The following is a 25,534-nucleotide window of genomic DNA, read 5'->3' on the forward strand; positions in this document are numbered from 1 at the left end:
TTTTCCAGCTTTTAAATACATACAAACTACTTATTGGAGTATTATTACTATGTTAAGGAGTAAGAATTGCAAGAATTCTTGAAATTGAAGGTCTATGGTAGGGGGTTCAATATACCGCAGGGAGGTCAAAATAACATGGCAAAGTAAAATTTTCAAAATATCTTTTCCAGTATGTTAAATACACACAAACTACTTGTAGGAGTATTATAACTTTGTTAATGAGTTTGAAAAGCTAGAATTTTTTTAATTTAAGGTCTATAGTAGGGGTTCAATATACTGCAGGGGGGTCAAAATACCATGGAGTTTGTTTTTTTTAAAACATTTTTTCCAGGATGTTAAATATATACAAACTACTTATTGAAGTATTATAACTATGTTAAGGAGTTAAAATTGCAAGATTTTTTTTAATTCAAGGTCTATGGTAGGGGGTTCAATATACCGCAGGAGGGTCAAAATACCATGGCTAAGTAAAATTTTCAAAATATCTTTTCCAGTACGTTAAATACATACAAACTACTTGTAGGAATATTATAACTATGTTCAGGAGTTTGAATAGCTAGAAATTTTTGAAATTTAAGGTCTATAGTAGGGGGTTCAATATACCGCAGGGGGGTCAAAATACCATGGAAATTATTTTTTTTCAAAACATTTTTTCCAGGATGTTAAATGCATACAAACTACTTATTGAAGTATTATTACTAAGTTAAGGAGTTAGAATAGCTAGAATTTTTTGAATATTAAGGTCTATGGTAGGGGGTTCAATATACTGCAGGGGGGTCAAAATACCATTGAAATTAATTTTTTTTCTTACATCTTTTCCAGCATTTTAAATACATACAAACTACTTATTGGAGTATTATTACTATGTTAAGGAGTAAGAATTGCAAGAATTCTTGAAATTGAAGGTCTATGGTAGGGGGTTCAATATACCGCAGGGGGTCAAAATACCATGGCAAAGTAAAATTTCAAAATATCTTTTCCAGTATGTTAAATACATACAAACTACTTGTAGGAGTATTATAACTATGTTGAGGAGTTTGAATAGCTAGAATTTTTGAAATTTAAGGTCTATAGTAGGGGTTCAATATACCGCAGGGGGTCAAAATACCATGCAAATTATTTTTTTCAAAACATTTTTCCAGCATTTTTAATACATACAAACTACTTATTGAAGTATTATAACTATGTTAAGGAGTTAAAATTGCAAGAATTCTTGAAATTGAAGGTCTATGGTAGGGGGTTCAATATACCGCAGGGAGGTCAAAATAACATGGCAAAGTAAAATTTTCAAAATATCTTTTCCAGTATGTTAAATACACACAAACTACTTGTAGGAGTATTATAACTTTGTTAATGAGTTTGAAAAGCTAGAATTTTTTTAATTTAAGGTCTATAGTAGGGGTTCAATATACTGCAGGGGGGTCAAAATACCATGGAGTTTGTTTTTTTTAAAACATTTTTTCCAGGATGTTAAATATATACAAACTACTTATTGAAGTATTATAACTATGTTAAGGAGTTAAAATTGCAAGATTTTTTTTAATTCAAGGTCTATGGTAGGGGGTTCAATATACCGCAGGAGGGTCAAAATACCATGGCTAAGTAAAATTTTCAAAATATCTTTTCCAGTACGTTAAATACATACAAACTACTTGTAGGAATATTATAACTATGTTCAGGAGTTTGAATAGCTAGAAATTTTTGAAATTTAAGGTCTATAGTAGGGGGTTCAATATACCGCAGGGGGGTCAAAATACCATGGAAATTATTTTTTTTCAAAACATTTTTTCCAGGATGTTAAATGCATACAAACTACTTATTGAAGTATTATTACTAAGTTAAGGAGTTAGAATAGCTAGAATTTTTTGAATATTAAGGTCTATGGTAGGGGGTTCAATATACTGCAGGGGGGTCAAAATACCATTGAAATTAATTTTTTTTCTTACATCTTTTCCAGCATTTTAAATACATACAAACTACTTATTGGAGTATTATTACTATGTTAAGGAGTAAGAATTGCAAGAATTCTTGAAATTGAAGGTCTATGGTAGGGGGTTCAATATACCGCAGGGGGTCAAAATACCATGGCAAAGTAAAATTTCAAAATATCTTTTCCAGTATGTTAAATACATACAAACTACTTGTAGGAGTATTATAACTATGTTGAGGAGTTTGAATAGCTAGAATTTTTGAAATTTAAGGTCTATAGTAGGGGTTCAATATACCGCAGGGGGTCAAAATACCATGCAAATTATTTTTTTCAAAACATTTTTCCAGCATTTTTAATACATACAAACTACTTATTGAAGTATTATAACTATGTTAAGGAGTTAAAATTGCAAGAATTCTTGAAATTGAAGGTCTATGGTAGGGGGTTCAATATACCACAAGGGGGTCAAAATACCATGGAAATTATATTTTTTTTTTTACATCTTTTCCAGCATTTCAAATACATACAAACTACTTATTGGAGTATTATTACTATTTTAAGGAGTCAGAATTGCAAGAATTTTTGAAATTGAAGGTTTATGGTAGGGGGTTCAATATACCGCAGGGGGGTCAAAATACCATGGCAAAGTAAAATTTTCAAAATATCTTTTCCAGTATGTTAAATACATACAAACTACTTGTAGGAATATTATAACTATGTTAAGGAGTTTGAATAGCTAGAATTTTTGAAATTTAAGGTCTATAGTAGGGGGTTCAATATACCGCAGGGGGGTCAAAATACCATGGAAATTATTATTTTTCAAAACATTTTTTCCAGGATGTTAAATGCATACAAACTACTTATTGAAGTATTATTACTAAGTTAAGGAGTTAGAATAGCTAGAATTTTTTGAATATTAAGGTCTATGGTAGGGGGTTCAATATACTGCAGGGGGGTCAAATTACCATGGAAATTAATTTTTTTTCTTACATCTTTTCCAGCATTTTAAATACATACAAACTACTTATTGGAGTATTATTACTATGTTAAGGAGTAAGAATTGCAAGAATTCTTGAAATTGAAGGTCTATGGTAGGGGGTTCAATATACCGCAGGGGGGTCAAAATACCATGGCAAAGTAAAATTTCAAAATATCTTGTCCAGTATGTTAAATACATACAAACTACTTGTAGGAGTATTATAACTATGTTGAGGAGTTTGAATAGTTAGAATTTTTGAAATTTAAGGTCTATAGTAGGGGTTCAATATACCGCAGGGGGTCAAAATACCATGCAAATTATTTTTTTCAAAACATTTTTTCCAGCATTTTAAATACATACAAACTACTTATTGAAGTATTATAACTATGTTAAGGAGTTAAAATTGCAAGAATTCTTGAAATTGAAGGTCTATGGTAGGGGGTTCAATATACCACAAGGGGGTCAAAATACCATGGAAATTATTTTTTTTCAAAACATTTATTCCAGGATGTTAAATGCATACAAACTACTTATTGAAGTATTATTACTAAGTTAAGGAGTTAGAATTGCAAGAATTCTTGAAATTGAAGGTCTATGGTAGGGGGTTCAATATACCGCAGGGGGGGGCAAAATACCATGGCAAAGTAAAATTTCAAAATATCTTTTCCAGTATGTTAAATACATACAAACTACTTGTAGGAGTACAGTGTTCTCCTTTTTTCACTCAGGTAAGGTGGGTGTTTTGAAAAACACTTGCAACCGGTTGATTTTTTTAACGTTTTCAGCGGGGTTTATTTTTTTCAGTTTTACTGTGGGTTGGGTCACAAATGGAAGGATAAGTATTGTATTCACATTTAATGGAATTGAACCATTCTTCTGCTATCACTACCAGCCTTTCATTAAATGATTTGACAAATTAGTTTTGTGCATATCGGATAGCAGTTCATAATTGCTGTTGCAGGACTTCCTCTTCCTACGAAGTCTGCTAATGCATGGCCTATCGAACAAAGTGTCTGTTCTGTTCCTCGCTTTAGTGCTGTATTTTTGGCACACAGAACAGTAATATCCTTCTGTGACGATTATCCATTAAAAGTCCTGTTCATATTTATCACCCCCTCAAATGAGGGGGTAACCTCTCAATGTAATGACTATCCCTTTTATGAGGGGTGCATTTAAAAAGAAACAGATGAGGGGAAACCTTTTAATGAAATGACTATCCCTTTTATGAGGGGTACATTTAAAGAGAAACAAATTGGCACATATTTGTTTTTGGCCTTTTTATCATTATGGACACTCTTGTAGAAAAGTTGTACCAAATAAAACGATTTCCCCCTTTTAAGGTAATAAATCTAAGTTTTTCTTTTCTTCAACAGTAATATGACCCCTTGCCTGATGGACAGTCCCTCATTTGAGGTTACAATACACCATTAAATTTTATGGGCGCAGCCATTTTATGAGCATAACATGGTATTCAGAATTAAGAGTATGGCTAATCCTGATTGGTCGATATGTGCGCCCGTAATTTTTTATTTTTAGAGACTTCGTGCACTCTGCTTTATACAAAAGGCAAAATAAAAATTATTCCGTAGCCCTAAAGGCACTAAGATGACTTTTCAACGCCAGGACAAGACACATATTTTTAAGGTCAAAATTGATAGGCATGGGCGATAAGTACAAAATACGCTAAGAAAAGCAACGCGAACCTATATTTTTGGTACCAAAAAATACTGTCCTAATAACTTTTCTTTGATTCTAGCAAGGTTTCGTTAAAAAAATCAACTTTCTAAAGTCTGTATCTCGAAAAAGGCTACCATTGTCGCCTATGGGGAAATTAATTGTTTATTTCAATCTATACAGCATTGACATTTCTTTATCATAGTGCTCAAAAAGTGTCAAAAACAGTAATTTTACTTGACATTTGATGTGAAACCGTATTTTTTGGTGACAAATGAAATATTGATTATCCAGTTTTTAAGCTATAGTCTGTTTCGTATTTGTATTGTGTTTTACCTTAGAAACAAGGGTGGGCTCGACTTTTGACTTACTGTGGAACGAATATGTCATTTTCTGAAGTTCTGCTGATTCGATCGAAAAGAGCAACTACACGTCTAGAGTTTGTGACTATAATTCGATTTTTAAATATAACAATATTGAGCCAAGTGCTGTTATCGAAATTACCAAATTCAGCGAAAATTTACGGAAATGATCCCCTTCGAACATTGAAGTGTTCACACGAATAACAAACTAAAAGAATAAGAATAAGCATGCCATTTTGTAGTAAACAAACAGTAATCGATGTTAAAACACAAATATTTACACATATTCCGTATTTTGAAATGCTATAGTCTGTTTCAAAAATGTACTTTTAGACGAAAATGGTTTCATTTAAAACTGTTGTGCAAAATTCACCGTAGTAGTTACATATTGGATTGGTTTTGGTATCAATATAATCAGTACTTGATGATATATAAAGAATCATTGGAGAAAGTGGGCATTATCTAAAGGCCCTTTTTAGCAGTACCGCATTTACTAAAAAAAAACAGATTTTTTTTCTTCACATTTTTTGACTGGGGTCACCTCCGATAAAAAATTGTGAAAATTCAGAGAGTAATGCCAGAATGTTTTGAAGATGATTTATTTGTGGCATATATATTTGTGCATCTAACGCACTATGAATTGCACGATACAAGAAAGTATTAAATACCGTATAGGTTACAATACACCATTAAATTTTATGGGCGCAGCCATTTTATGAGCATAACATGGTATTCAGAATTAAGAGTATGGCTAATCCTGATTGGTCGATATGTGCGCCCGTAATTTTTTATTTTTAGAGACTTCGTGCACTCTGCTTTATACAAAAGGCAAAATAAAAATTATTCCGTAGCCCTAAAGGCACTAAGATGACTTTTCAACGCCAGGACAAGACACGTATTTTTAAGGTCAAAATTGATAGGCATGGGTGATAAGTACAAAATACGCTAAGAAAAGCAACGGGAACCTATATTTTTGGTACCAAAAAATACTGTCCTAATAACTTTTCTTTGATTCTAGCAAGGTTTCGTTAAAAAAATCAACTTTCTAAAGTCTGTATCTCGAAAAAGGCTACCATTGTCGCCTATGGGGAAATTAATTGTTTATTTCAATCTTGAGGGATATCCCTCATTTTGGGATTGTTCCCAACCTGTTTATCTTCGCGATCACCTGTGTGCCGTTTCTGTTGTTTTGATACTTTATTTTCAATTTCAACAATTTCAATTCAACTATCCGTTTAAGTTGACTTATATGGCTTAGAATTTTCCTTATCACCATCGTCATCTGCCTTTCCATTCAACCGATTAATATAAGAAAACATTGAAATTTGACGATCCGCCATTTTTTTTAATGAAAACAAACTGCGAGGCGCGATAAGTATTTAAACTTTTACGGTGCGGAACCGAAAAAAATCCGGAATTTTGAAAAAAAGCCGACCACCTCCTAAAATGGAAAGGTGGTCGGCTTTGAAAAGAAGGTGGTCGGCAAACCCGGCTTAAATGCCGAATGGAAAACACTGGTCAGTATTATAACTATGTTGAGGAGTTTGAATAGCTAGAATTTTTGAAATTTAAGGTCTATAGCAGGGGTTCAATATACCGCAGGGGGTCAAAATACCATGCAAATTATTTTTTTCAAAACATTTTTTCCAGCATTTTAAATACATACAAACTACTTATTGGAGTATTATTACTATGTTAAGGAGTCAGAATTGCAAGAATTTTTGAAATTGAAGGTTTATGGTAGGGGGTTCAATATACCGCAGGGGGGTCAAAATACCATGGCAAAGTAAAATTTTCAAAATATCTTTTCCAGTATGTTAAATACAAACAAACTACTTGTAGGAGTATTATAACTATGTTAAGGAGTTTGAATAGCAAGAATTTTTGAAATTTAAGGTCTATAGTAGGGGTTCAATATACCGCAGGGGGGTCAAAATACCATGGAAATTATTTTTTTTTCAAAACATTTTTTCCAGCATTTTAAATACATACAAACTACTTATTGAAGTATAATAACTATGTTAAGGAGTTAGAATTGCAAGAATTTTTGAAATTTAAGGTCTATGGTAGGGGGTTCAATATACCGCAGGGGGGTCAAAATACCATGGCTAAGTAAAATTTCCAAATAACTTTTCCAGTATGTTAAATACATACAAACTACTTGTTGGAGTATTATAACTATGTTAAGGAGTTAGAATAGCAAGAATTTTTGAACTTTGGGGTCTATGGTAGGGGGTTCAGCAACCTCAGGGGGTCAATATACCATGGAATATTTTTTTCTTTTCAAAATATCTTTTCCAGCATGTTCAATACATAGAAACTGCTTGTTGGAATATTATAACTATGTTAAGGAGTTAACTCCTTAACATACTAATAATACTCCAATTTGTAGTTTGTATGTATTGAACATGCTGGAAAAGATATTTTGAAAATTTTACTTAGCCATGGTATTTTGCCCCCCTGTGGTATATTGAACCCCTTACCATAGACCTTGAGTTTCAAAAATTCAAGCTATTCTAACTCCTTAACATAGTAATAATACTCTAATTTGTAGTTTGTATGTATTCAACATGCTGGAAAAGATATTTTGAAAATTTTAGGTAGCCATGGTATTTTGACCCCCTGTGGTATATTGAACCCCCTTCTATAGACCTTGATTTTCAAAAATTCAAGCCATTCTAACTCCTTAACATAGTAACAATACTCCAATTTGTAGTTTGTATGTATTCAACATGCTGGAAAAGATATTTTGAAAATTTTACTTAGCCATGGTATTTTGACCCCCTGCGGTATATTGAACCCCCTTCTATAGACCTTGATTTTAAAAAATTCCAGCTATTCTTAATCCTTAACTTAGTAATAATACTCCAATAAGTAATTTGTATGCATTTAACATGCTGGAAAAGATATTTTGAAGAAAAAATATTTTCATGGTATTTTTACCCCCTCTTACCATGGTATATTGAACCCCCTACTATAGACCTTGAATTTCAAAAACCCAAGCTATTCTAACTCCTTAACATAGTTACAATACTCCGATAAGTAGTTTGTATGTATTAAACAAACTGGCAAAGATATTTTGAAAATTTTAGGTAGCCATGGTATTTTGACCCCCTGTGGTATATTGAACCCCCTTCTATAGACCTTGATTTTCAAAAATTCAAGCCATTCTAACTCCTTAACATAGTAACAATACTCCAATTTGTAGTTTGTATGTATTCAACATGCTGGAAAAGATATTTTGAGAATTTTACTTAGCCATGGTATTTTGACCCCCTGCGGTATATTGAACCCCCTTCTATAGACCTTGATTTTCAAAAATTCAAGCTATTCTAACTCCTTAACATAGTAATAATACTTCAATAAGTTGTTTGTATGTATATAACATGCTGGAAAAGATATTTTGAAATTTTTACTTAGCCATGGTATTTCCCTGCGGTATATTGAACCCCCTTCTATAGACCTTGATTTTCAAAAATTCCAGCTATTCTTAATCCTTAACTTAGTAATAATACTCCAATAAGTAATTTGTATGCATTTAACATGCTGGAAAAGATATTTTGAAGAAAAAATATTTTCATGGTATTTTTACCCCCTCTTACCATGGTATATTGAACCCCCTACTATAGACCTTGAATTTCAAAAACCCAAGCTATTCTAACTCCTTAACATAGTTACAATACTCCGATAAGTAGTTTGTATGTATTAAACAAACTGGCAAAGATATTTTGAAAATTTTAGGTAGCCATGGTATTTTGACCCCCTGTGGTATATTGAACCCCCTTCTATAGACCTTGATTTTCAAAAATTCAAGCCATTCTAACTCCTTAACATAGTAACAATACTCCAATTTGTAGTTTGTATGTATTCAACATGCTGGAAAAGATATTTTGAGAATTTTACTTAGCCATGGTATTTTGACCCCCTGCGGTATATTGAACCCCCTTCTATAGACCTTGATTTTCAAAAATTCAAGCTATTCTAACTCCTTAACATAGTAATAATACTTCAATAAGTTGTTTGTATGTATATAACATGCTGGAAAAGATATTTTGAAATTTTTACTTAGCCATGGTATTTCCCTGCGGTATATTGAACCCCCTTCTATAGACCTTGATTTTCAAAAATTCAAGCTATTCTAACTCCTTAACATAGTAATAATACTTCAATAAGTTGTTTGTATGTATATAACATGCTGGAAAAGATATTTTGAAATTTTTACGTAGCCATGGCATTTTGACCCCCCTGCGGTATATTGAACCCCCTTCTATAGACCTTGATTTTCAAAAATTCAAGCTATTCTAACTCCTTAACATAGTAATAAAACTCCAGTAAGTAGTTTGTATGCATTTAACATGCTGGAAAAGATATTTTGAAGAAAAAATATTTTCATGGTATTTTGACCCCCCCCTTACCATGGTATATTGAACCCCCTACTATAGACCTTGAATTTCAAAAACACAAGCTATTCTAACTCCTTAACATAATTATAGTACTCCAATAAGTAGTTTGTATGTATTTAACAAACTGGCAAAGATATTTTGAAAATTTTACGTAGCCATGGTATTTTGACCCCCTGCGGTATATTGAACTGCCTTCTATAGACCTTGATTTTCCAAAATTCAAGCTATTCTCTCCTTAACATAGTTACAATACTCCAATTTGTAGGATGCATGTATTCAACATGCTGGAAAAGATATTTTAAAAATTTTACTTAGCCATGGTATTTTGACCCCCTGTTGTATATTGAACCCCCTTCTATAGACCTTGATTTTCAAAAATTCAAGCTATTCTAACTCCTTAACATAGTAACAACACTCCAATTTGTAGGATGCATGTATTCAACATGCTGGAAAAGATACTTTAAATTTTTTACCTAGCCATGGTATTTTGACCCCCTGTTGTATATTGAACCCCCTTCTATAGACCTTGATTTTCAAAAATTCTAGCTATTCTAACTCCTTAACATAGTAATAATACTCCAAGAAGTAGTTTGTATGTATTTAACAAACTGGCAAAGATATTTTGAAAATTTTACGCAGCCATGGTATTTTGACCCCCTGCGGTATATTGAACCCCCTACCATAGACCGTCAATTTCAAAAATTCTAGCTATTCTAACTCCATAAGGGACCATAACATAGTTGTTATACTCCAATTTGTAGTTTGAATGCATTTTTAAAACATGCTTGAAAAGATATTTTGAAGAAAAGAAAAAATTCCATTGTATTTTGACCCCCTCCCCTTCCATGGTATATTGAACCCCCTCCTATAGACCTTGAATTTTAAAAATCCAAGTTTTTCTAACTCCTTAACATAGTTTTAATACTCCAATAAGTAGTTTGTTTGTATTTAACATGTTGGAAAAGATATTTTGAAAATTTTACTTAGCCATGTTATTGTACCATGGTATATTGAACCCCCTACTATACATCTAAAGACCTTTCATGTTAAAATATCTTGCTACTGTAACTCCTTAACATATTTATTATACTCCAATTAGTAGTTTGTATTTATTTTATTAGTTTGAAAAGATGTTTTGAAAATTTTACTTTTTAAAATCAAGTGACCCCCTCCCCCTTTTTAACCATGGAGGATTAAAACTTAAAAGTCTACCATTCTATATGAATATTTTAAATTTCAAAGAATTATAGTGTCCAAGCTACATGGTCTAGTTTTAATGCTTTAAGAAGTTTTTTGAATGAAATTTTGTTGGTTAAGACTTCAGAGCACTTATACCAAGCAATTATTTTTCTTTTAACCAATCATTTAAAATTGACCTCCCCTTCTTGTATAAATGTTTTTTAATATTTGATTAGCTTTTATATAATGTTAAATGTTTTATTAATCATCTAAAATGAAAAAAACAGGGGGGTTCAATTTACCATGGGGGTTCAATTTTCCATACAGGGGGGGTTCAATTTACCATGGGGGGGGGGGGGGGGGGTCAATTTACCATAGCGGTATTTTTACCCCGGGGTCATTTTACCATGGGGTTCAAAATACCATATGACACCGGAATTGAAAATCGAAATTTGTTTTCAATCTTTCTGGTCACAGTTGTAGCTAAATGAAAGGGAGCGATTTTATGTAAGATATTATTCTTGGAGCAATTGTTTTTGTCATAAGTTAAATTTACAACAATTCAGTTTTAAACACTGAAAATTTGATTTTAATTCACATTCGCTGAGTATCAGTTTTATAAATGTTTTTTGCCTTACAGCTAATTTCCTAATGCATGTAGGGTAAAACTTCGGTTGGCTTCCATGCTTTGTTTGTATTAATGTTTACTCAAGCTCTGTAATTAAGATTGACATCTTTATATATAGGTATGTAAATCTATATATATGCTATCTAATTCAATTGGACGTTATCAAAATATAATTATACAAAATATACAAAGCAAGCAGGCAAACCAAAGTATTGATCTAAATACATTAGGAAATTAGCTGTAAGTTTCAGTGAGATTAGACGATATGTTTATCAATTCTACTTAAGACAATTTGAAATGAAACAAATGACAAACAAAAATGACCCTTTGCCATCATTTTATTTTTACTATAAGATTTTGTCAAATAAGCAATATAAATAAATTTAAATTTCATTGCAAGATCGGACATAATTTTACGAGAATCATCCAGACAACAGTTACATGCACATGTTGCCAGTATGTCCAAACTTTTAGGAATAATTGATTATCGGCCTAACCTTTTTTATTTAATTTTTGAAAAATTGACATTTAAATTAGAAGGATCATTGCATAAAGAACATAATTACTAAGTTTTAAGTTGATAGGACTTCAACTTTGTCAAAAAACTAGCTTGACCAAAAACTGTAACCAAAAACTTCAACCTGAAGCGGGACAGACGATCGAACGAACGGACAGACCAGAAAACATAATGCCCATAAATCGGACATAAAAATAGCTTTCACCTAAACTGTACACAATCGTCGCAAACGAAAGACAAAATTTACGCAAGTGAAGAATAAAAAAAAAATGAAATGCAGATCGACGCAAATATAAGACAAAATCTACACATGTGAAAGAATAAAAAAAAAATTGAAATGCAGAACGACGCAAATGCAAAAAGTCGAGATCAAAATTTATATTTTATTATTTTTATCAGAACAAAGGTTAAATAAAGTGTAGAATCTTATGTGTCCATTTTTGTTAAACCACAGGATATTAAATAAAGTAGCGCGACGCATAATAGTTCCTCTTTTCTTGGGAGACGTACCGTACCGTACACCATGTTGGAATCCGTGAAAAAACGCGAAATAAGACGTTATAATTTGACGTTTTTTCATTGCTAGAAACAACGTCATAGAGCTTTTATGTCACTACCAAGTTGCGTTAGCTGATGCGCATAAACAATAGGCTGTTTGGTCTTTAAATGTGGAGTGTGTGAAACTGATCGACCAATCAAGTGGAAGTGTATAGACTGTAGTAAATTACTGTGTGATCATTGTAAAGAAAAAGTCCATCCAGAATTAAAAAACACAGAGAATCATCAGGTAGTAGATATCAAAGATGTGGGACAACAGACTGTTGTAGAACTAAACATCAATAAACAATATCAGACCGAAGTAACTGGAGTAGGTCATATATCTTTTTGCCATGATGATTCACTGTGGATATATAGTTACCCAGATAAAGCATTACAGAGAGTAAAACCTGAAGGAACCAAACTGAACATACTATCTAGGTTTAATATTCTTGTCTATGGTATGGCTATTACTCACTCAAATAATCTACTTATATCTACAGCAGAATCAAGACTTAAACAAATCAATAGTAAAACAGGTTCACTAACAGACTCAGTATTTAATGTGTCACCATTCCTTTCTTCAGCAGTCCATATCACCAATAGCAATAAAGTTCTAGTAGGATGTATTAATAGTGACTACCCTGAATCAGGAAGAAGAGTTGTAATTCTAATGAATCAGAATGGAGACTATGAGAGAGTGTATGAACATGATCAACATAAACAACCTATATTTACCTTAGTCAGCAGTATCACCAGTACCAGGAATGGGAATATTCATGTGGTGGATGGAGTTATTGATGACAGATTCAGAGTAGTAGTGTTAGGACAGGGTGGTAATATTATCAACATCTATACAGGAGATACCAAGATCAACAAGGACAAACCATGCAAACCAACAGACATAGTAACAACACCTAGAGACAATGTTATTGTAGCTGATGCGAGGACTCACACACTTCATATCCTGAACAATACTGGTCTGCTGATGACATATTATAAAACAAGTGACATTAACATAATCTCGCCAATGTCTCTTGCATTCTCTCCAATAGGACAACTCTATATAGGATGCTATGCACCAGATGACAGTAAAGACAAGATATATGAAGGGACCCTATCAGGATGTTAAAACAGTCTCATACCATTTAAAATATGTTCATTTATAAACCATGAACACTTTCTGTCTGCTCATGTTAACTTTACAGTGTGTCCATTATTTTATATATCTATGAAAACTGTCCAATGGATTGAATAATTGTGCATGTCTATGATTATGATTTGTTAATCTGATTGAAATAGATTAATCAGTGACAGTATCATGACGATTGATCATTTCTTTAATATTTACATGTATATATAAACCTTTACAGAGAGTAGCTTGTTTGCAAAGTTTACTTCATTTTCATTAATTAAACTAAATGAAGAGTGATTACTACTCAAACTGTAATCTTACAAATTTATTTCCTTATTTATTAATGAAAACTTGCATTTTTAGTACATTTTGTGGCTTTTCCAAAGTCTGCATATATTCCTATATTCCTATAGAACATTTGTAATTCATTGAACATTTAAATTTGTCGTTTCTCTGTATACATGGAATCCACTAAAATGAATATTCAACAAATAATATAATGAATCCACTTTATTTCAGAAAAAGTAAATTAATAGAAATATGGAATTTGTTGGAAAATTCAAAAGGAAAAGTCCCTAATCAAATGGCAAACTCTCAAACACATCAAAATCAATGGAAAACAAAGATGGTTTGCATGAAAGTATCAAGCGCTCTGTGTCATTAAGCTCTTTAAATGATTTATTTATGGGGGAAAATGTAAATAAAATCAAAGCACTGTAACTTGGTAATCACTAAAGGCAGTTAACCAAATACATAGGCAAATGTAATATGAAAATAGCTTCATTTTTGAATTAGCAAACATTAAACATTCGTATATTGTACATGTATGTTTATTTAATGAATTGATTATTAAGGCACATTAATTAATATTTTATCCAGATTTTAAATTAGCAATGCATATATCAATGCATATTTTTAATGTTGAGTCTGCAGTAGTACCAGTTTGCAATGATTGCAGTTGATAGTTAACGTTGGTACCAGTTCAATTTGTTGTATTGTTCCAGACATGAATAAATATGGTTAAGGGGTGGTGATTTCCTACAAGTTTTGAAAAAGAAGGGGGAGGGAGTGACCCTTGTGGACTCCCTCATATTTCATTTGATATGTTGTATTGTCCCAGGCAAGAATACATATGGTGTAGGGTTTAGGATCTAGACAGTTTACAAGTTTTCGAAAAGGGGGTGGGGCTGACTTCAGGACTCCCCCTATATTTCATTGATTTGTTATCTTGTCCCATACATGAATATATATGGTTTAGGGGTGGGGATCTCAACTGCTTACAAGTTTTCAAAAAGAAGGGAGTTCACTGGGGTGACCCCTGCGGACTCCCCCTATATTTTATTTGAATTGTTTTATTGTTCCATACAAGAATATATATATATGCAGTACAGGTGAGACCTCAACTGTTTACAAGTTCTCCTAACAGAATGAGGTGGGGTGGCACTGAGGATTCCCCAAAATTTACATTTGATTTGTTTTATTGTCCCATACATGTATATATATATGGTTTAGAGGTGGGGATTGTGACCCTTTACAAGAGACAAAAGCACATTTTCAAATTGAAGGCAGTGGGATGACCCCCAGGGACTCACCCTTTGTTTTATTTTATTTGTTCTTTTGTACTGTTATCATTACTGAAGACCTCCTGTGTCTACCACTTACTGTTTTTAAGAAATAGTCATCTAAAAAAATCTTTCTTAAACCCCTCCCTTTTTTAGGCCCCTCAAAATAACCAACTTTGAACAAACATTACATAAAATGTTAAGGGTGAAACCAAACATAAAGAAGATTTCATGAATTAAAGAATTTCAAAAAAAATTTCACACAGTATTATTCAATAATTGGTTTTATTGTATAGCAATATAATAAATTCCCACAGAAAGTAAACAAAAGTTAGCGTGCAATAAACTCCAATATTGCACTAAATCTTTAAAATTCATGACGTCATCAACGACAAAATCTTAGTTTAAACCAATTTCACTTTCAAATATTATATTGCTATACAATAAAAGGGTCATTGCATGAATATTGGGGAATATTGTCCCTCGTAAACATATATTGCACTCACAAGCTCGTGCAATATTATATAAAATTCTACTCGAGACAATATTCCCCAATATTCATGCAATAACCCTATATTATGAGATTACCAAAGTGAAGCAGTCTGAGATGAGCAGATATACCAGACTGCACAGTAATTGCTATGTATGAAGGATGCTATGTAACAGGAATAGTTCAGACTATGTATTTGGTAAAGGTTGACTAGAGAAGATGACTGTATAAATACCGATTTAACAAGTGCTGTAGAACCACCATCAACATTTGCTGCCAGCAAGTCCAGGAATTTCTTGGACACCTCAGCAAATTTACTTCTTAGTACTGCAACTGGCACTCTGTGAAAAAAGTTGTATACTAACACTTTCTTATTATTGCAATACTCAGCTAGACACATCATTTACAATAATAAAAATATCTCAATAACTTCTAGCTTTACAGTATTTCGTTTATATCAATATTGTTACCCATATTTCTATCCATTCAGGACCAATAGATTGAACATTGAATTATACTTGTATATTATGATTGTAAGTATATGTGAACATTCAACTCTTTTTCACAAAAATGATATATTATTATCCAACTTGAGTTTTTGTTTTCAGACATACTCCAACATAGCAAAATATTCTATAATGACATTAAAATGTGTCAATCTGAATAGCTCACACATATAAAGTTTTGTACAAGAAATTTAGAAGCTTTGATGAAAAGTTACTGAAAAACAATAATTAGTGATACCGTGTTTTTTATGGGCATCAACTTGTGTTGCATAATCTTTTAAATGCTGTTACTATTTTTAGTCTTTTCCCATCATTTTCCCTTCAGGTTATGGTGTAGCTAGGTGACAAAGCTGTGTCACATAGTAGGACTAGATATAAAGATGAAGCTTAGTAACAAATATCAAGAGGCTCTAGTTTGAAATTAGCAGAGATAAGAGACAAGAATTAATAACAATTGATACAGGATAACAAGTACACATGTATATCCCATCCTTTAATTTGGGGAAATAGGCTATACAAAATATCTTCAATGCAATTTTTTTACATTAAAAGAAATGAGCAGATACATTAAAACCAAGTAATATCTGACAATAAGACATGTATATATAAACAAAAAATAAAAGATAACCATACATATAAATCAAATAAATAAAAAGTTACATTGAGTAATACAAATGTAACAGTAAGAATATCTTTTAGTTTGACAGTATATATTTACTGATACAATTCAGTTGGTTACAAGATCAACTGATTATTGTAACAATACCTCTATTTAAAAGGATTTAAATGTACGCCTTCTATTAACTTCTGTCAGTTCACATGCATTATTATTGAAATGCAAATTGTCTTATTTAAGATCTTTTTGATATATATTTTAGTGGTCTTTGTCTTTGATGTACTTAGGGTAGTGACCCATATGATGATTTTGTGTGTTAATATTTAGTGTTAACCAGTCATTAACAAATAAAGTTAGTAAAAAGTCTTTAAAAATACTTTTTCCCCTATTTTTTTATTTTTTTTATTACCGGTACTCCAAGTTAAATTGAAATGTTCATGACTTATATTTTCTGTTAGGATGTTTGCTTGTCATGTTTTGGAACTTTTGTTTGATTATCGAAATCATCTGGTTTTATCCATTTGAATGCCTTAAAAAATAATTGCCCATGAACCACCATTTTTCTTTTTATAAATCTTTTACATGTATAATTATAAGCCATTTGTAAAAGTATTATAAAATCTTTTTATTTTTTAAAAGTATTTGAGAGCTTTAACTGGTAAATGATAAAGCTATGAAAAATCAAGAGAATATTTCCCGCCAAAATTCCAATGGCTAATATCTCAAAAACAAGCACACTGACCCCTATATTTTTTTTTAGCTGTTTTGATTCCTCAATTAATCGGATCTCAGGACTTTAACTAAAACTAAGCCAAGATGGACGAACGAACATTTGAAAATCCTACCTTTTAATGACGAGACTGAGTAAATACAAGATAGCAGCCTGTGATTCTACATCATCTGTTGTATCTAATGCTGTCATCTGTAATGGGAAATATAGCAATGTAACTAGCAGAATACACAAGTTGTATGAATCTCCGCACTCAAAAATGCTTAGTAGAGAACAGAAACGAAAAATCCAGCTACTTTCCCATTTGTAAAGGGGGCTTAATTCTAGAATGGTTAAAGTGACGCCATCAAAATTCAATCTTGATATGTGTTTTGTGATAATAAGCATTGTTTAAGTTTCATAACATTCTGTTGAGGCAAACTGAAGAAACAGAATGGAAACCAAATTTGGGTACAGACATATGCATAGATGGAGAAGGGTAAAACTTAATGCCCCTCACTACAACAGGGGAATAAAAAATCAAAATATAAAGAAAACATCACTGTAAAAGTTGTGTATGTATTAATGGCAGATATAAGTTTAATATAATCATGTTCAATGGACATGTATGTACCTTCAATATAGAGATGAGAGATTATTAAGAAATCCAATTTTTGATGATTTAGAGATGTACAATAAAATTGCATGTGAAATATTGGGTATCAAGCCATCAATTTCTCTTAATAGAGGAATTGTTGCATGTCCTCTTAATTTTCTCTTATCCTAGAACTTGTTGTCCTATTAATTTTAAGTCCCTCACCAATGCAGCAAAGTATTCTGTTTCTGTTTCATTTCCATCATTGGTCTTTATTACTTCTGTCACAGCCGCTAAAATGGCTATCACCTACAAAATTATATCACAGTGTTTACATTAAATATCTTCTACAGAGCTGCTAAAATGGCTATCACCTACAAAATTATATCACAGTGTTTACATTAAATATCTTCTACAGAGCTGCTAAAATGGCTATCACCTACAAAATTATATCACAGTGTTTACATTAAATATCTTCTACAGAACCGCTAAAATGGCTATCACATACAAAATTATATCACAGTGTTTACATTAAATATCTTCTACAGAGCTGCTAAAATGGCTATCACCTACAAAATTATATCACAGTGTTTACATTAAATATCTTCTACAGAACCGCTAAAATGGCTATCACATACAAAATTATATCACAGTGTTTACATTAAATATCTTCTACAGAACCGCTAAAATGGCTATCACCTACAAAATTATATCACAGTGTTTACATTAAATATCTTCTACAGAGCTGCTAAAATGGCTATCACCTACAAAATTATATCACAGTGTTTACATTAAATATCTTCTACAGAACCGCTAAAATGGCTATCACCTACAAAATTATATCACAGTGTTTACATTAAATATCTTCTACAGAGCTGCTAAAATGGCTATCACCTACAAAATTATATCACAGTGTTTACATTAAATATTTTCTACAGAACCGCTAAAATGGCTATCACCTACAAAATTATATCACAGTGTTTACATTAAATATCTTCTACAGAACCGCTAAAATGGCTATCACCTACAAAATTATATCACAGTGTTTACATTAAATATCTTCTACAGAGCTGCTAAAATGGCTATCACCTACAAAATTATATCACAGTGTTTACATTAAATATTTTCTACAGAGCTGCTAAAATGGCTATCACCTACAAAATTATATCACAGTGTTTACATTAAATATTTTCTACAGAGCTGCTAAAATGGCTATCACCTACAAAATTATATCACAGTGTTTACATTAAATATTTTCTACAGAGCTGCTAAAATGGCTATCACCTACAAAATTATATCACAGTGTTTACATTAAATATTTTCTACAGAGCTGCTAAAATGGCTATCACCTACAAAATTATATCACAGTGTTTACATTAAATATTTTCTACAGAGCTGCTAAAATGGCTATCACCTACAAAATTATATCACAGTGTTTACATTAAATATCTTCTACAGAGCTGCTAAAATGGCTATCACCTACAAAATTATATCACAGTGTTTACATTAAATATTTTCTACAGAGCTGCTAAAATGGCTATCACCTACAAAATTATATCACAGTGTTTACATTAAATATCTTCTACAGAGCTGCTAAAATGGCTATCACCTACAAAATTATATCACAGTGTTTACATTAAATATCTTCTACAGAGCTGCTAAAATGGCTATCACCTACAAAATTATATCACAGTGTTTACATTAAATATTTTCTACAGAGCTGCTAAAATGGCTATCACCTACAAAATTATATCACAGTGTTTACATTAAATATCTTCTACAGAGCTGCTAAAATGGCTATCACCTACAAAATTATATCACAGTGTTTACATTAAATATTTTCTACAGAGCTGCTAAAATGGCTATCACCTACAAAATTATATCACAGTGTTTACATTAGTTATAACAATAAAGATTAATGAGTAGCAATGGGTCTTCAACATAAGGAGAAATCCTATCGATTTTCTATATGTTAATAAGTCTGCATATCATAACTATTCAAGTCAAATTAAGCAAACAATAATCAATCAATCAAATCATATTCAAAATATGAAATTAATAAAAGACAAGTTTACACTTAAAGTGTGTTTATCATGTTTATGTCCATCCAACAAAACATCTGAAATACCTACACAAAATATAGGATGCATCTTTTAGTTAAGAGCAAGCAAATTGACTGACCAAAATACTTTCTGGTCTTGCCGATCCCAAACAGCAATCTGTGCATAAATGAAAAATAAAAACACAGATTGTATATAACTTACTTCTTTGTGTAGAGCAGAATTTGACGACCAATATCTATGGACTTTATTAAACGTGACATTTGTACATTCAGTGTAATTAGTTGCCCATGTGTTGAATGTTTTAGCACCAACACTAAGTTTGTCAGATGTAGAAAGTTTTTCAAAGCCTTCTTGTAATGAATCTGTATCTTTGGAAAAGTGATCTTCATCATGTTTGGCCAAAGCATCTACGGTTAAACCACTGGTACCTGCAAAGTAGAAACAAATATCATTCAATGTTCAATTAAATATCACTTTAGATTGATCCAAAAGTTTTAATTTCTTTTCTAAAAGATACCAAATTGAAACTACTTTTTTGTTTCAAACAATGACATATCAAAACCAATATCAAATGAATTTTTATTTCAGCTGTCTTTCCTCAGACCATACCTATTTAGTTGCAGGCATATACTTATGGGGAGGACATATCTGCATACATACATGTACATGTAACATTGTGAGAAAAATTAAAATAAAAGAAGAAAAAAAATAAAACAAATACATTATGTTATCAGCATTACAATGTAATAAACCAAATACTGATAACTCTTAAAGAAACTACACTAAATGTCATGAGTTAATCACGGTTATTCCTTTTAAAATGTGTGTGGGAGTGTAGGAAGGTTATTTCAAAATATCCCTACAACCAAGAACAATTTTTTAGATAATTATACATAATGTTTATTGACACAATGTCATACTGAAAAAAGACCCATGATTGGATCCACATTCAATAATTTAACTTCCCTTCCTACCCTACCACATATATACATTTTAATGGAATAGCCTTTGGTTTTGAGTCAGCGGCTATTTTATAAGTTTCTAGGGGCGTGGGGAAACAAACTTTAATTATTTTTTTCTTTCAACTTAGCTCAGTCACTGAATGTACACATGTATGATGTTGTTCCATACTAAAGCTGCTATGGTCACAAATAATGGTAAGAATATTGATCTTTTTCAATTGAATCAATTATTCTTTTATGAAAAATAAAGGTAAATTGTTTTTTATTAACCGTATGTACATGTATGATCCTGAACAAAATTATGGCATGAACAACATCGTTTTTTCCCCAGTTTTGCTTGCATTTAGGATGGTGGTTTTTTTTGCAGGATAATCGCATAAGGTGCTTGTCATTTTGAAATTCTTAAAAAAAACAATTTTACTTGGCCTGTTTTGTCTGCCAAAAGATTGTGTACGCTGATCTGAATACACCTAATTGCTATTTATTCCATTATGGATAAGTTCTAAAATTACACAACTTTTTCATCCAGTTGAAGTTGACCCTGTTTAAACAATTTACAATGCATGATACTTTTTAATGAGACCTGTATAAAACTACCGTTAATAAGTTTCTGGATGATTGCTTTCTAAAGTGTTTCCTTCCTCAGCTCACTACTGAAGACCCCTATATTCGGCTGCCTGACCCAAACAGGAAGTTGTATAAATGACTGTTTTTTTCCGGATTGGACTAAATAGCGATAAGGTGTATGGAATGTACACAAAGCAATATACCTTATCGTTAATCCCGGCTTAGCAGGCCACTTTAACTTTTGACGCATACAACAATCATTTTTCCATTGTGGCGTCAGATATTTTGTATTGTGACGTCAAATTTTTACAGGAACCTGTGTGAGTGATATCCAGTCAAGTCAGACAAATAGTGATAAGGTCAGGAACTTTGTGAAGTTCTGAAATGTGTTTAGGCATTCTGAAGTCAGGTTTGAAAAGGTCATTTCAAAATTGGCACTTTTTAGTGATAATTTAGAATAACAATGAAAATATAACTTTAGAAATGTTTTATTTATATATTCTGCACTAATTTTGTACGCTGGTAGTAGCGTAATCAGTGATTTTGCTAGCGCTCGTCACTTTTGTATTTTACGAAAAGGTTTTCGAAATGACAAAAATATTTCATATCAATTTCGTCACTTAAATTTGGAAAGTGTAAAAATATTAAACATCAAATTACTTGAATTCTACCTGTCTTTTTGTTTCTGACAAGTTTATCGTTGTTTATGACCCTCAGGTAATTAACGTTTACCAAAGGTATTAAAAGTTGAAATGACAAGTAATCCGCCTATCACCAATCAGATGGGTCACTAATCCCTTAATTATAATTATAAAACTTCATAAATGACCATTATAATATTATCTATTTAAGTTAAATCAGTAAGTCAGCATTTCATTTTAATAATTTTTCACAATTCTGTCTTATTTTCGTCATTTGAACAAAATTGATAATCTTCCCGGATATTTCAACTTAAGTTTATTTTAATTTCAATATTTCCCTTACGATCATAATTTGCAGTTTGTTTGTCGTAGTTTTGTCATTTTAACATATTTTCGTCATACTTTATATAAATATTTATCAAAAACTTTCGACAACTTCGATTAAAAAGAATGAACTTTATTCAAAACGTAAATATTTTCACTTGCAAACAGGTGCTTCCTGTTCTATGTGTTGTGCATGTGTAAAAGTTTGTAGATGAATCCGGTTTTATTCTGAAATTATCATTCAATTGTCACTTCCTGTTTTCATTTCATTTTGTTTAAAAATCAAAAGTAAACATGATCTACAGTCTACAGTCATTAGAATCGTCACATAAGGTAGAGATGCAGATCCTTCTATCCAATATTAAAGAAATTGATTCCAAATAGATATTAAAACGTATCTTCAAAGATATAAATGATTGTGAAGTGAAAAAGTTGTTACAAGTTCATTTGTGCAGTGGTTTAAAAAATAGAGGCACCCAACTTTTGTTGATCAAGGGTGTGCCCTGAACATAACTGAATTGAAATTGTGAACCATATTACCAGATCCCTGTTCTTATCTTCATATCTTAGCATCACATCAGTCAATTCATTCAATATTGCCAATAACTGCCTACATTAGCAATCCTTTAGAAAGTCTTCAAAGATCCTAGACTAGTCCTTGAAGGACTGTGACATAAAAGTATAGCTAGTTTGATAAATGTCCTAGACCCCTTGCTATTATAAAAAATAAGACTGATTTTTATCAGGCGCAAAAGTGACTAAAGCCCTTAAAATCCTAGCTGAAACCCTGGCTTAATGATGTCAATCGTAGTTTTCTGTGTGATAAGTACAATAACAAAGTCTGAACGAACCAATAAGATGACCGATTATAGACGATGGTAGGTTATACTGTTATTACTATTAGTGTTTTATTCAGTGTTATAGAGAGAGTGTTCAGCATGTAAGGTTGTTTTCAAAATTCAAGGTATCTAGCCTAGAACAGAATTATAACCTCTTGACCTTTCCACTCTTTGTTAATGAATAGTTCTTTAGGAAGAGGAATGTCATAGTGGATATCATGATTTTGAACGTTTGAACCACAGGCACTTGTTTCTATCCATACGAAGGTCGACTATCCATATAAATAGAAGGATCCGCTATTACATGGAAAGTTTGATACCGGATCAAGGAGAACATTTATCACAGAACAGAGCTAGTATAGTATAAATTCTATTTATATGGATAGTCGACCTTCGTATGGACAGAAACAAGTGCCTGTGGTTTGAACGTCGTTTGTCGTTTACCTGCTGAACCTGCAGACATTGGTTGGAAAAATCTAGTTTTCGCAGCATCCCTAAATCGTTTCGTGTCGGGATTACTGCTGCTACTCTTTCCTTTTTTCCACCTCTTTCCTTTCCATTTTGTTTTAGTGGCTGATTTTGATATTCTATTAAGCAGTTTAGATTTTGATCCCATTTCTTTATTCCACGTGCTAGAAAAATAGTTGTTTTACTCGGAAGTGGAATAAGAAGCGAACAAAGGGGCGTAACTTATCAGATATATCTATGAACCACAAAACAGTTTAGCATCCACGTTCAGATACGGCCTAGTATCTTCTTGGTCTACATGATCATCATAGTAAATTGTTTGTATATGTTAGACATTTTACTTAATGACTATTTTTTTCTAAGCTTCTAAAAAAACGCCTGGAAAAATTGAAAAGCATTTTACAAAATGCCTGAAAACATTTTATAGAATGAAAAGTTAAAAAAAAACCCGGTGAATGGAAAGCTAATATGAACACCGGAGCAGTTTTATTTCTGATAATTACTGAATTAAAAAAGATGGGTTTCAACGATGAAAGATAATTTTTACTGAATTATTCCAAATGTACAGAACTCCACATCTTTTTTAAAATTACTTCTCAAAATGTTTTAATGACAGAACTGTTACACAATATCTTCGTGGGATTGTTTGGCGTAAAATTTAGTTTTAGCACTCGGACCGAATTTGGAGAAACCTGTATCATCACACATTTAGCTTTTTCTAACTTTCAACAACATTGGGTTTCGGCATGCAATAAACACAAACGTCACACATAAACATATTTTTGTCCATATGTTCCGAAAGTACATTGTAAATAACGGAACTTGATGAGACTGTCATCAAAGTGAGAGGGTTAGCGCTATAAAACCAGGTTAAATCCTACATTTGAAAATGCCTGTACCAAGTCAGGAATATGACAGTTCTTGTCCATTCGTTTTTGATGTGTTTTGTTATTTGATTTTGCCATGAGATTATGGATTTTCCGATAAGACGGTTTCCTCTAAGTTCAGTATTTTTGTGATTTTACTTTTTGTCCATATGTTCCCCAAAAAATCAAAGTGCATTATCACGATTAGTTTGATTTGTATGTAATTTTGTACAATTGACAAAACAATTTGTCACTCTGCCATTTTGACAAAATGACTTGTAAATTCACTACTGGTATCTGAAATACAGAGTGAGTAAGTACTTATCGTTGTTTCACTAAAAGAGCATCTGTGACATACAAACCTTCCCAGCTAGTTTTTGGAGAATAAATTTATTCAACCGAACAATAAGTTTTTTTCTTATGTTTTGTCAACTTTTTTCATATGCATCTTAATGATAATCATCTTCTACAATATGTATATAACTAAACAGGCAATTTGATGGATTTTGTTTCAAAATTTTAGTCATTTTACAAAATTTCAAAATTTTTAGCCATTCTGTATAATGCGTGTCCAAGTAAGGCATTTTTTAAATTGCCTTAAAATTCAATCATTATACAAAATGCCTAAATTCAGAAAATGCCTGTAACATATACACTGCCGTATACGATGGTACGATGATAGATATTTTTATGGTCATAAAAACTCATAGTTAAGAAAACTTACGAAAAGAGCTCTTCAAAATTCGATCAAATGCTGCAGACCAAAATCTCAATTTTAATATCCAACCGGCTTAGTCAAAATGATGCAATACCTATAAGACTTTCTATGTAATAAGAATGTTCTTATCCCGGGCATACAAACAATGCCGTATTTGGCAAAACCTTTTCAACTTTTGATCTTTAGTGCTGTACAACTTTGTACTTTTTTCACTTTTAAACGTTTATATCTGGGCGTCACTGGTGAGTCTTGTGTGGACAGGAC

The 25,534-nt window shown here is 31.8% G+C and overlaps 1 protein-coding gene across 1 annotated transcript in view; it reads right to left on the reverse strand.

Moving 5' to 3' along the window:
* The window catches only part of LOC134715835 (RRP12-like protein), a 69,377-nt gene extending 45,495 nt beyond the window's left edge, over window positions 1–23,882 (reverse strand). Inside the window, exons 1-5 of the mRNA XM_063578330.1 lie at window positions 23,663–23,882; window positions 20,087–20,313; window positions 18,048–18,131; window positions 17,364–17,440; window positions 15,632–15,737 (exon numbers count right to left, since the gene is read on the reverse strand). Of these exons, the coding sequence (XP_063434400.1) occupies window positions 15,632–15,737; window positions 17,364–17,440; window positions 18,048–18,131; window positions 20,087–20,313; window positions 23,663–23,834 (666 nt within the window). The 5' untranslated portion in view covers window positions 23,835–23,882. The remainder of the gene's footprint in view (window positions 1–15,631; window positions 15,738–17,363; window positions 17,441–18,047; window positions 18,132–20,086; window positions 20,314–23,662) is intronic.
* Between the last annotated feature and the right edge of the window lie 1,652 nt (window positions 23,883–25,534).

The sequence above is a fragment of the Mytilus trossulus genome, chromosome 4 (genome assembly GCF_036588685.1).
Source record: "Mytilus trossulus isolate FHL-02 chromosome 4, PNRI_Mtr1.1.1.hap1, whole genome shotgun sequence".
Classification (NCBI taxonomy): domain Eukaryota; kingdom Metazoa; phylum Mollusca; class Bivalvia; order Mytilida; family Mytilidae; genus Mytilus; species Mytilus trossulus.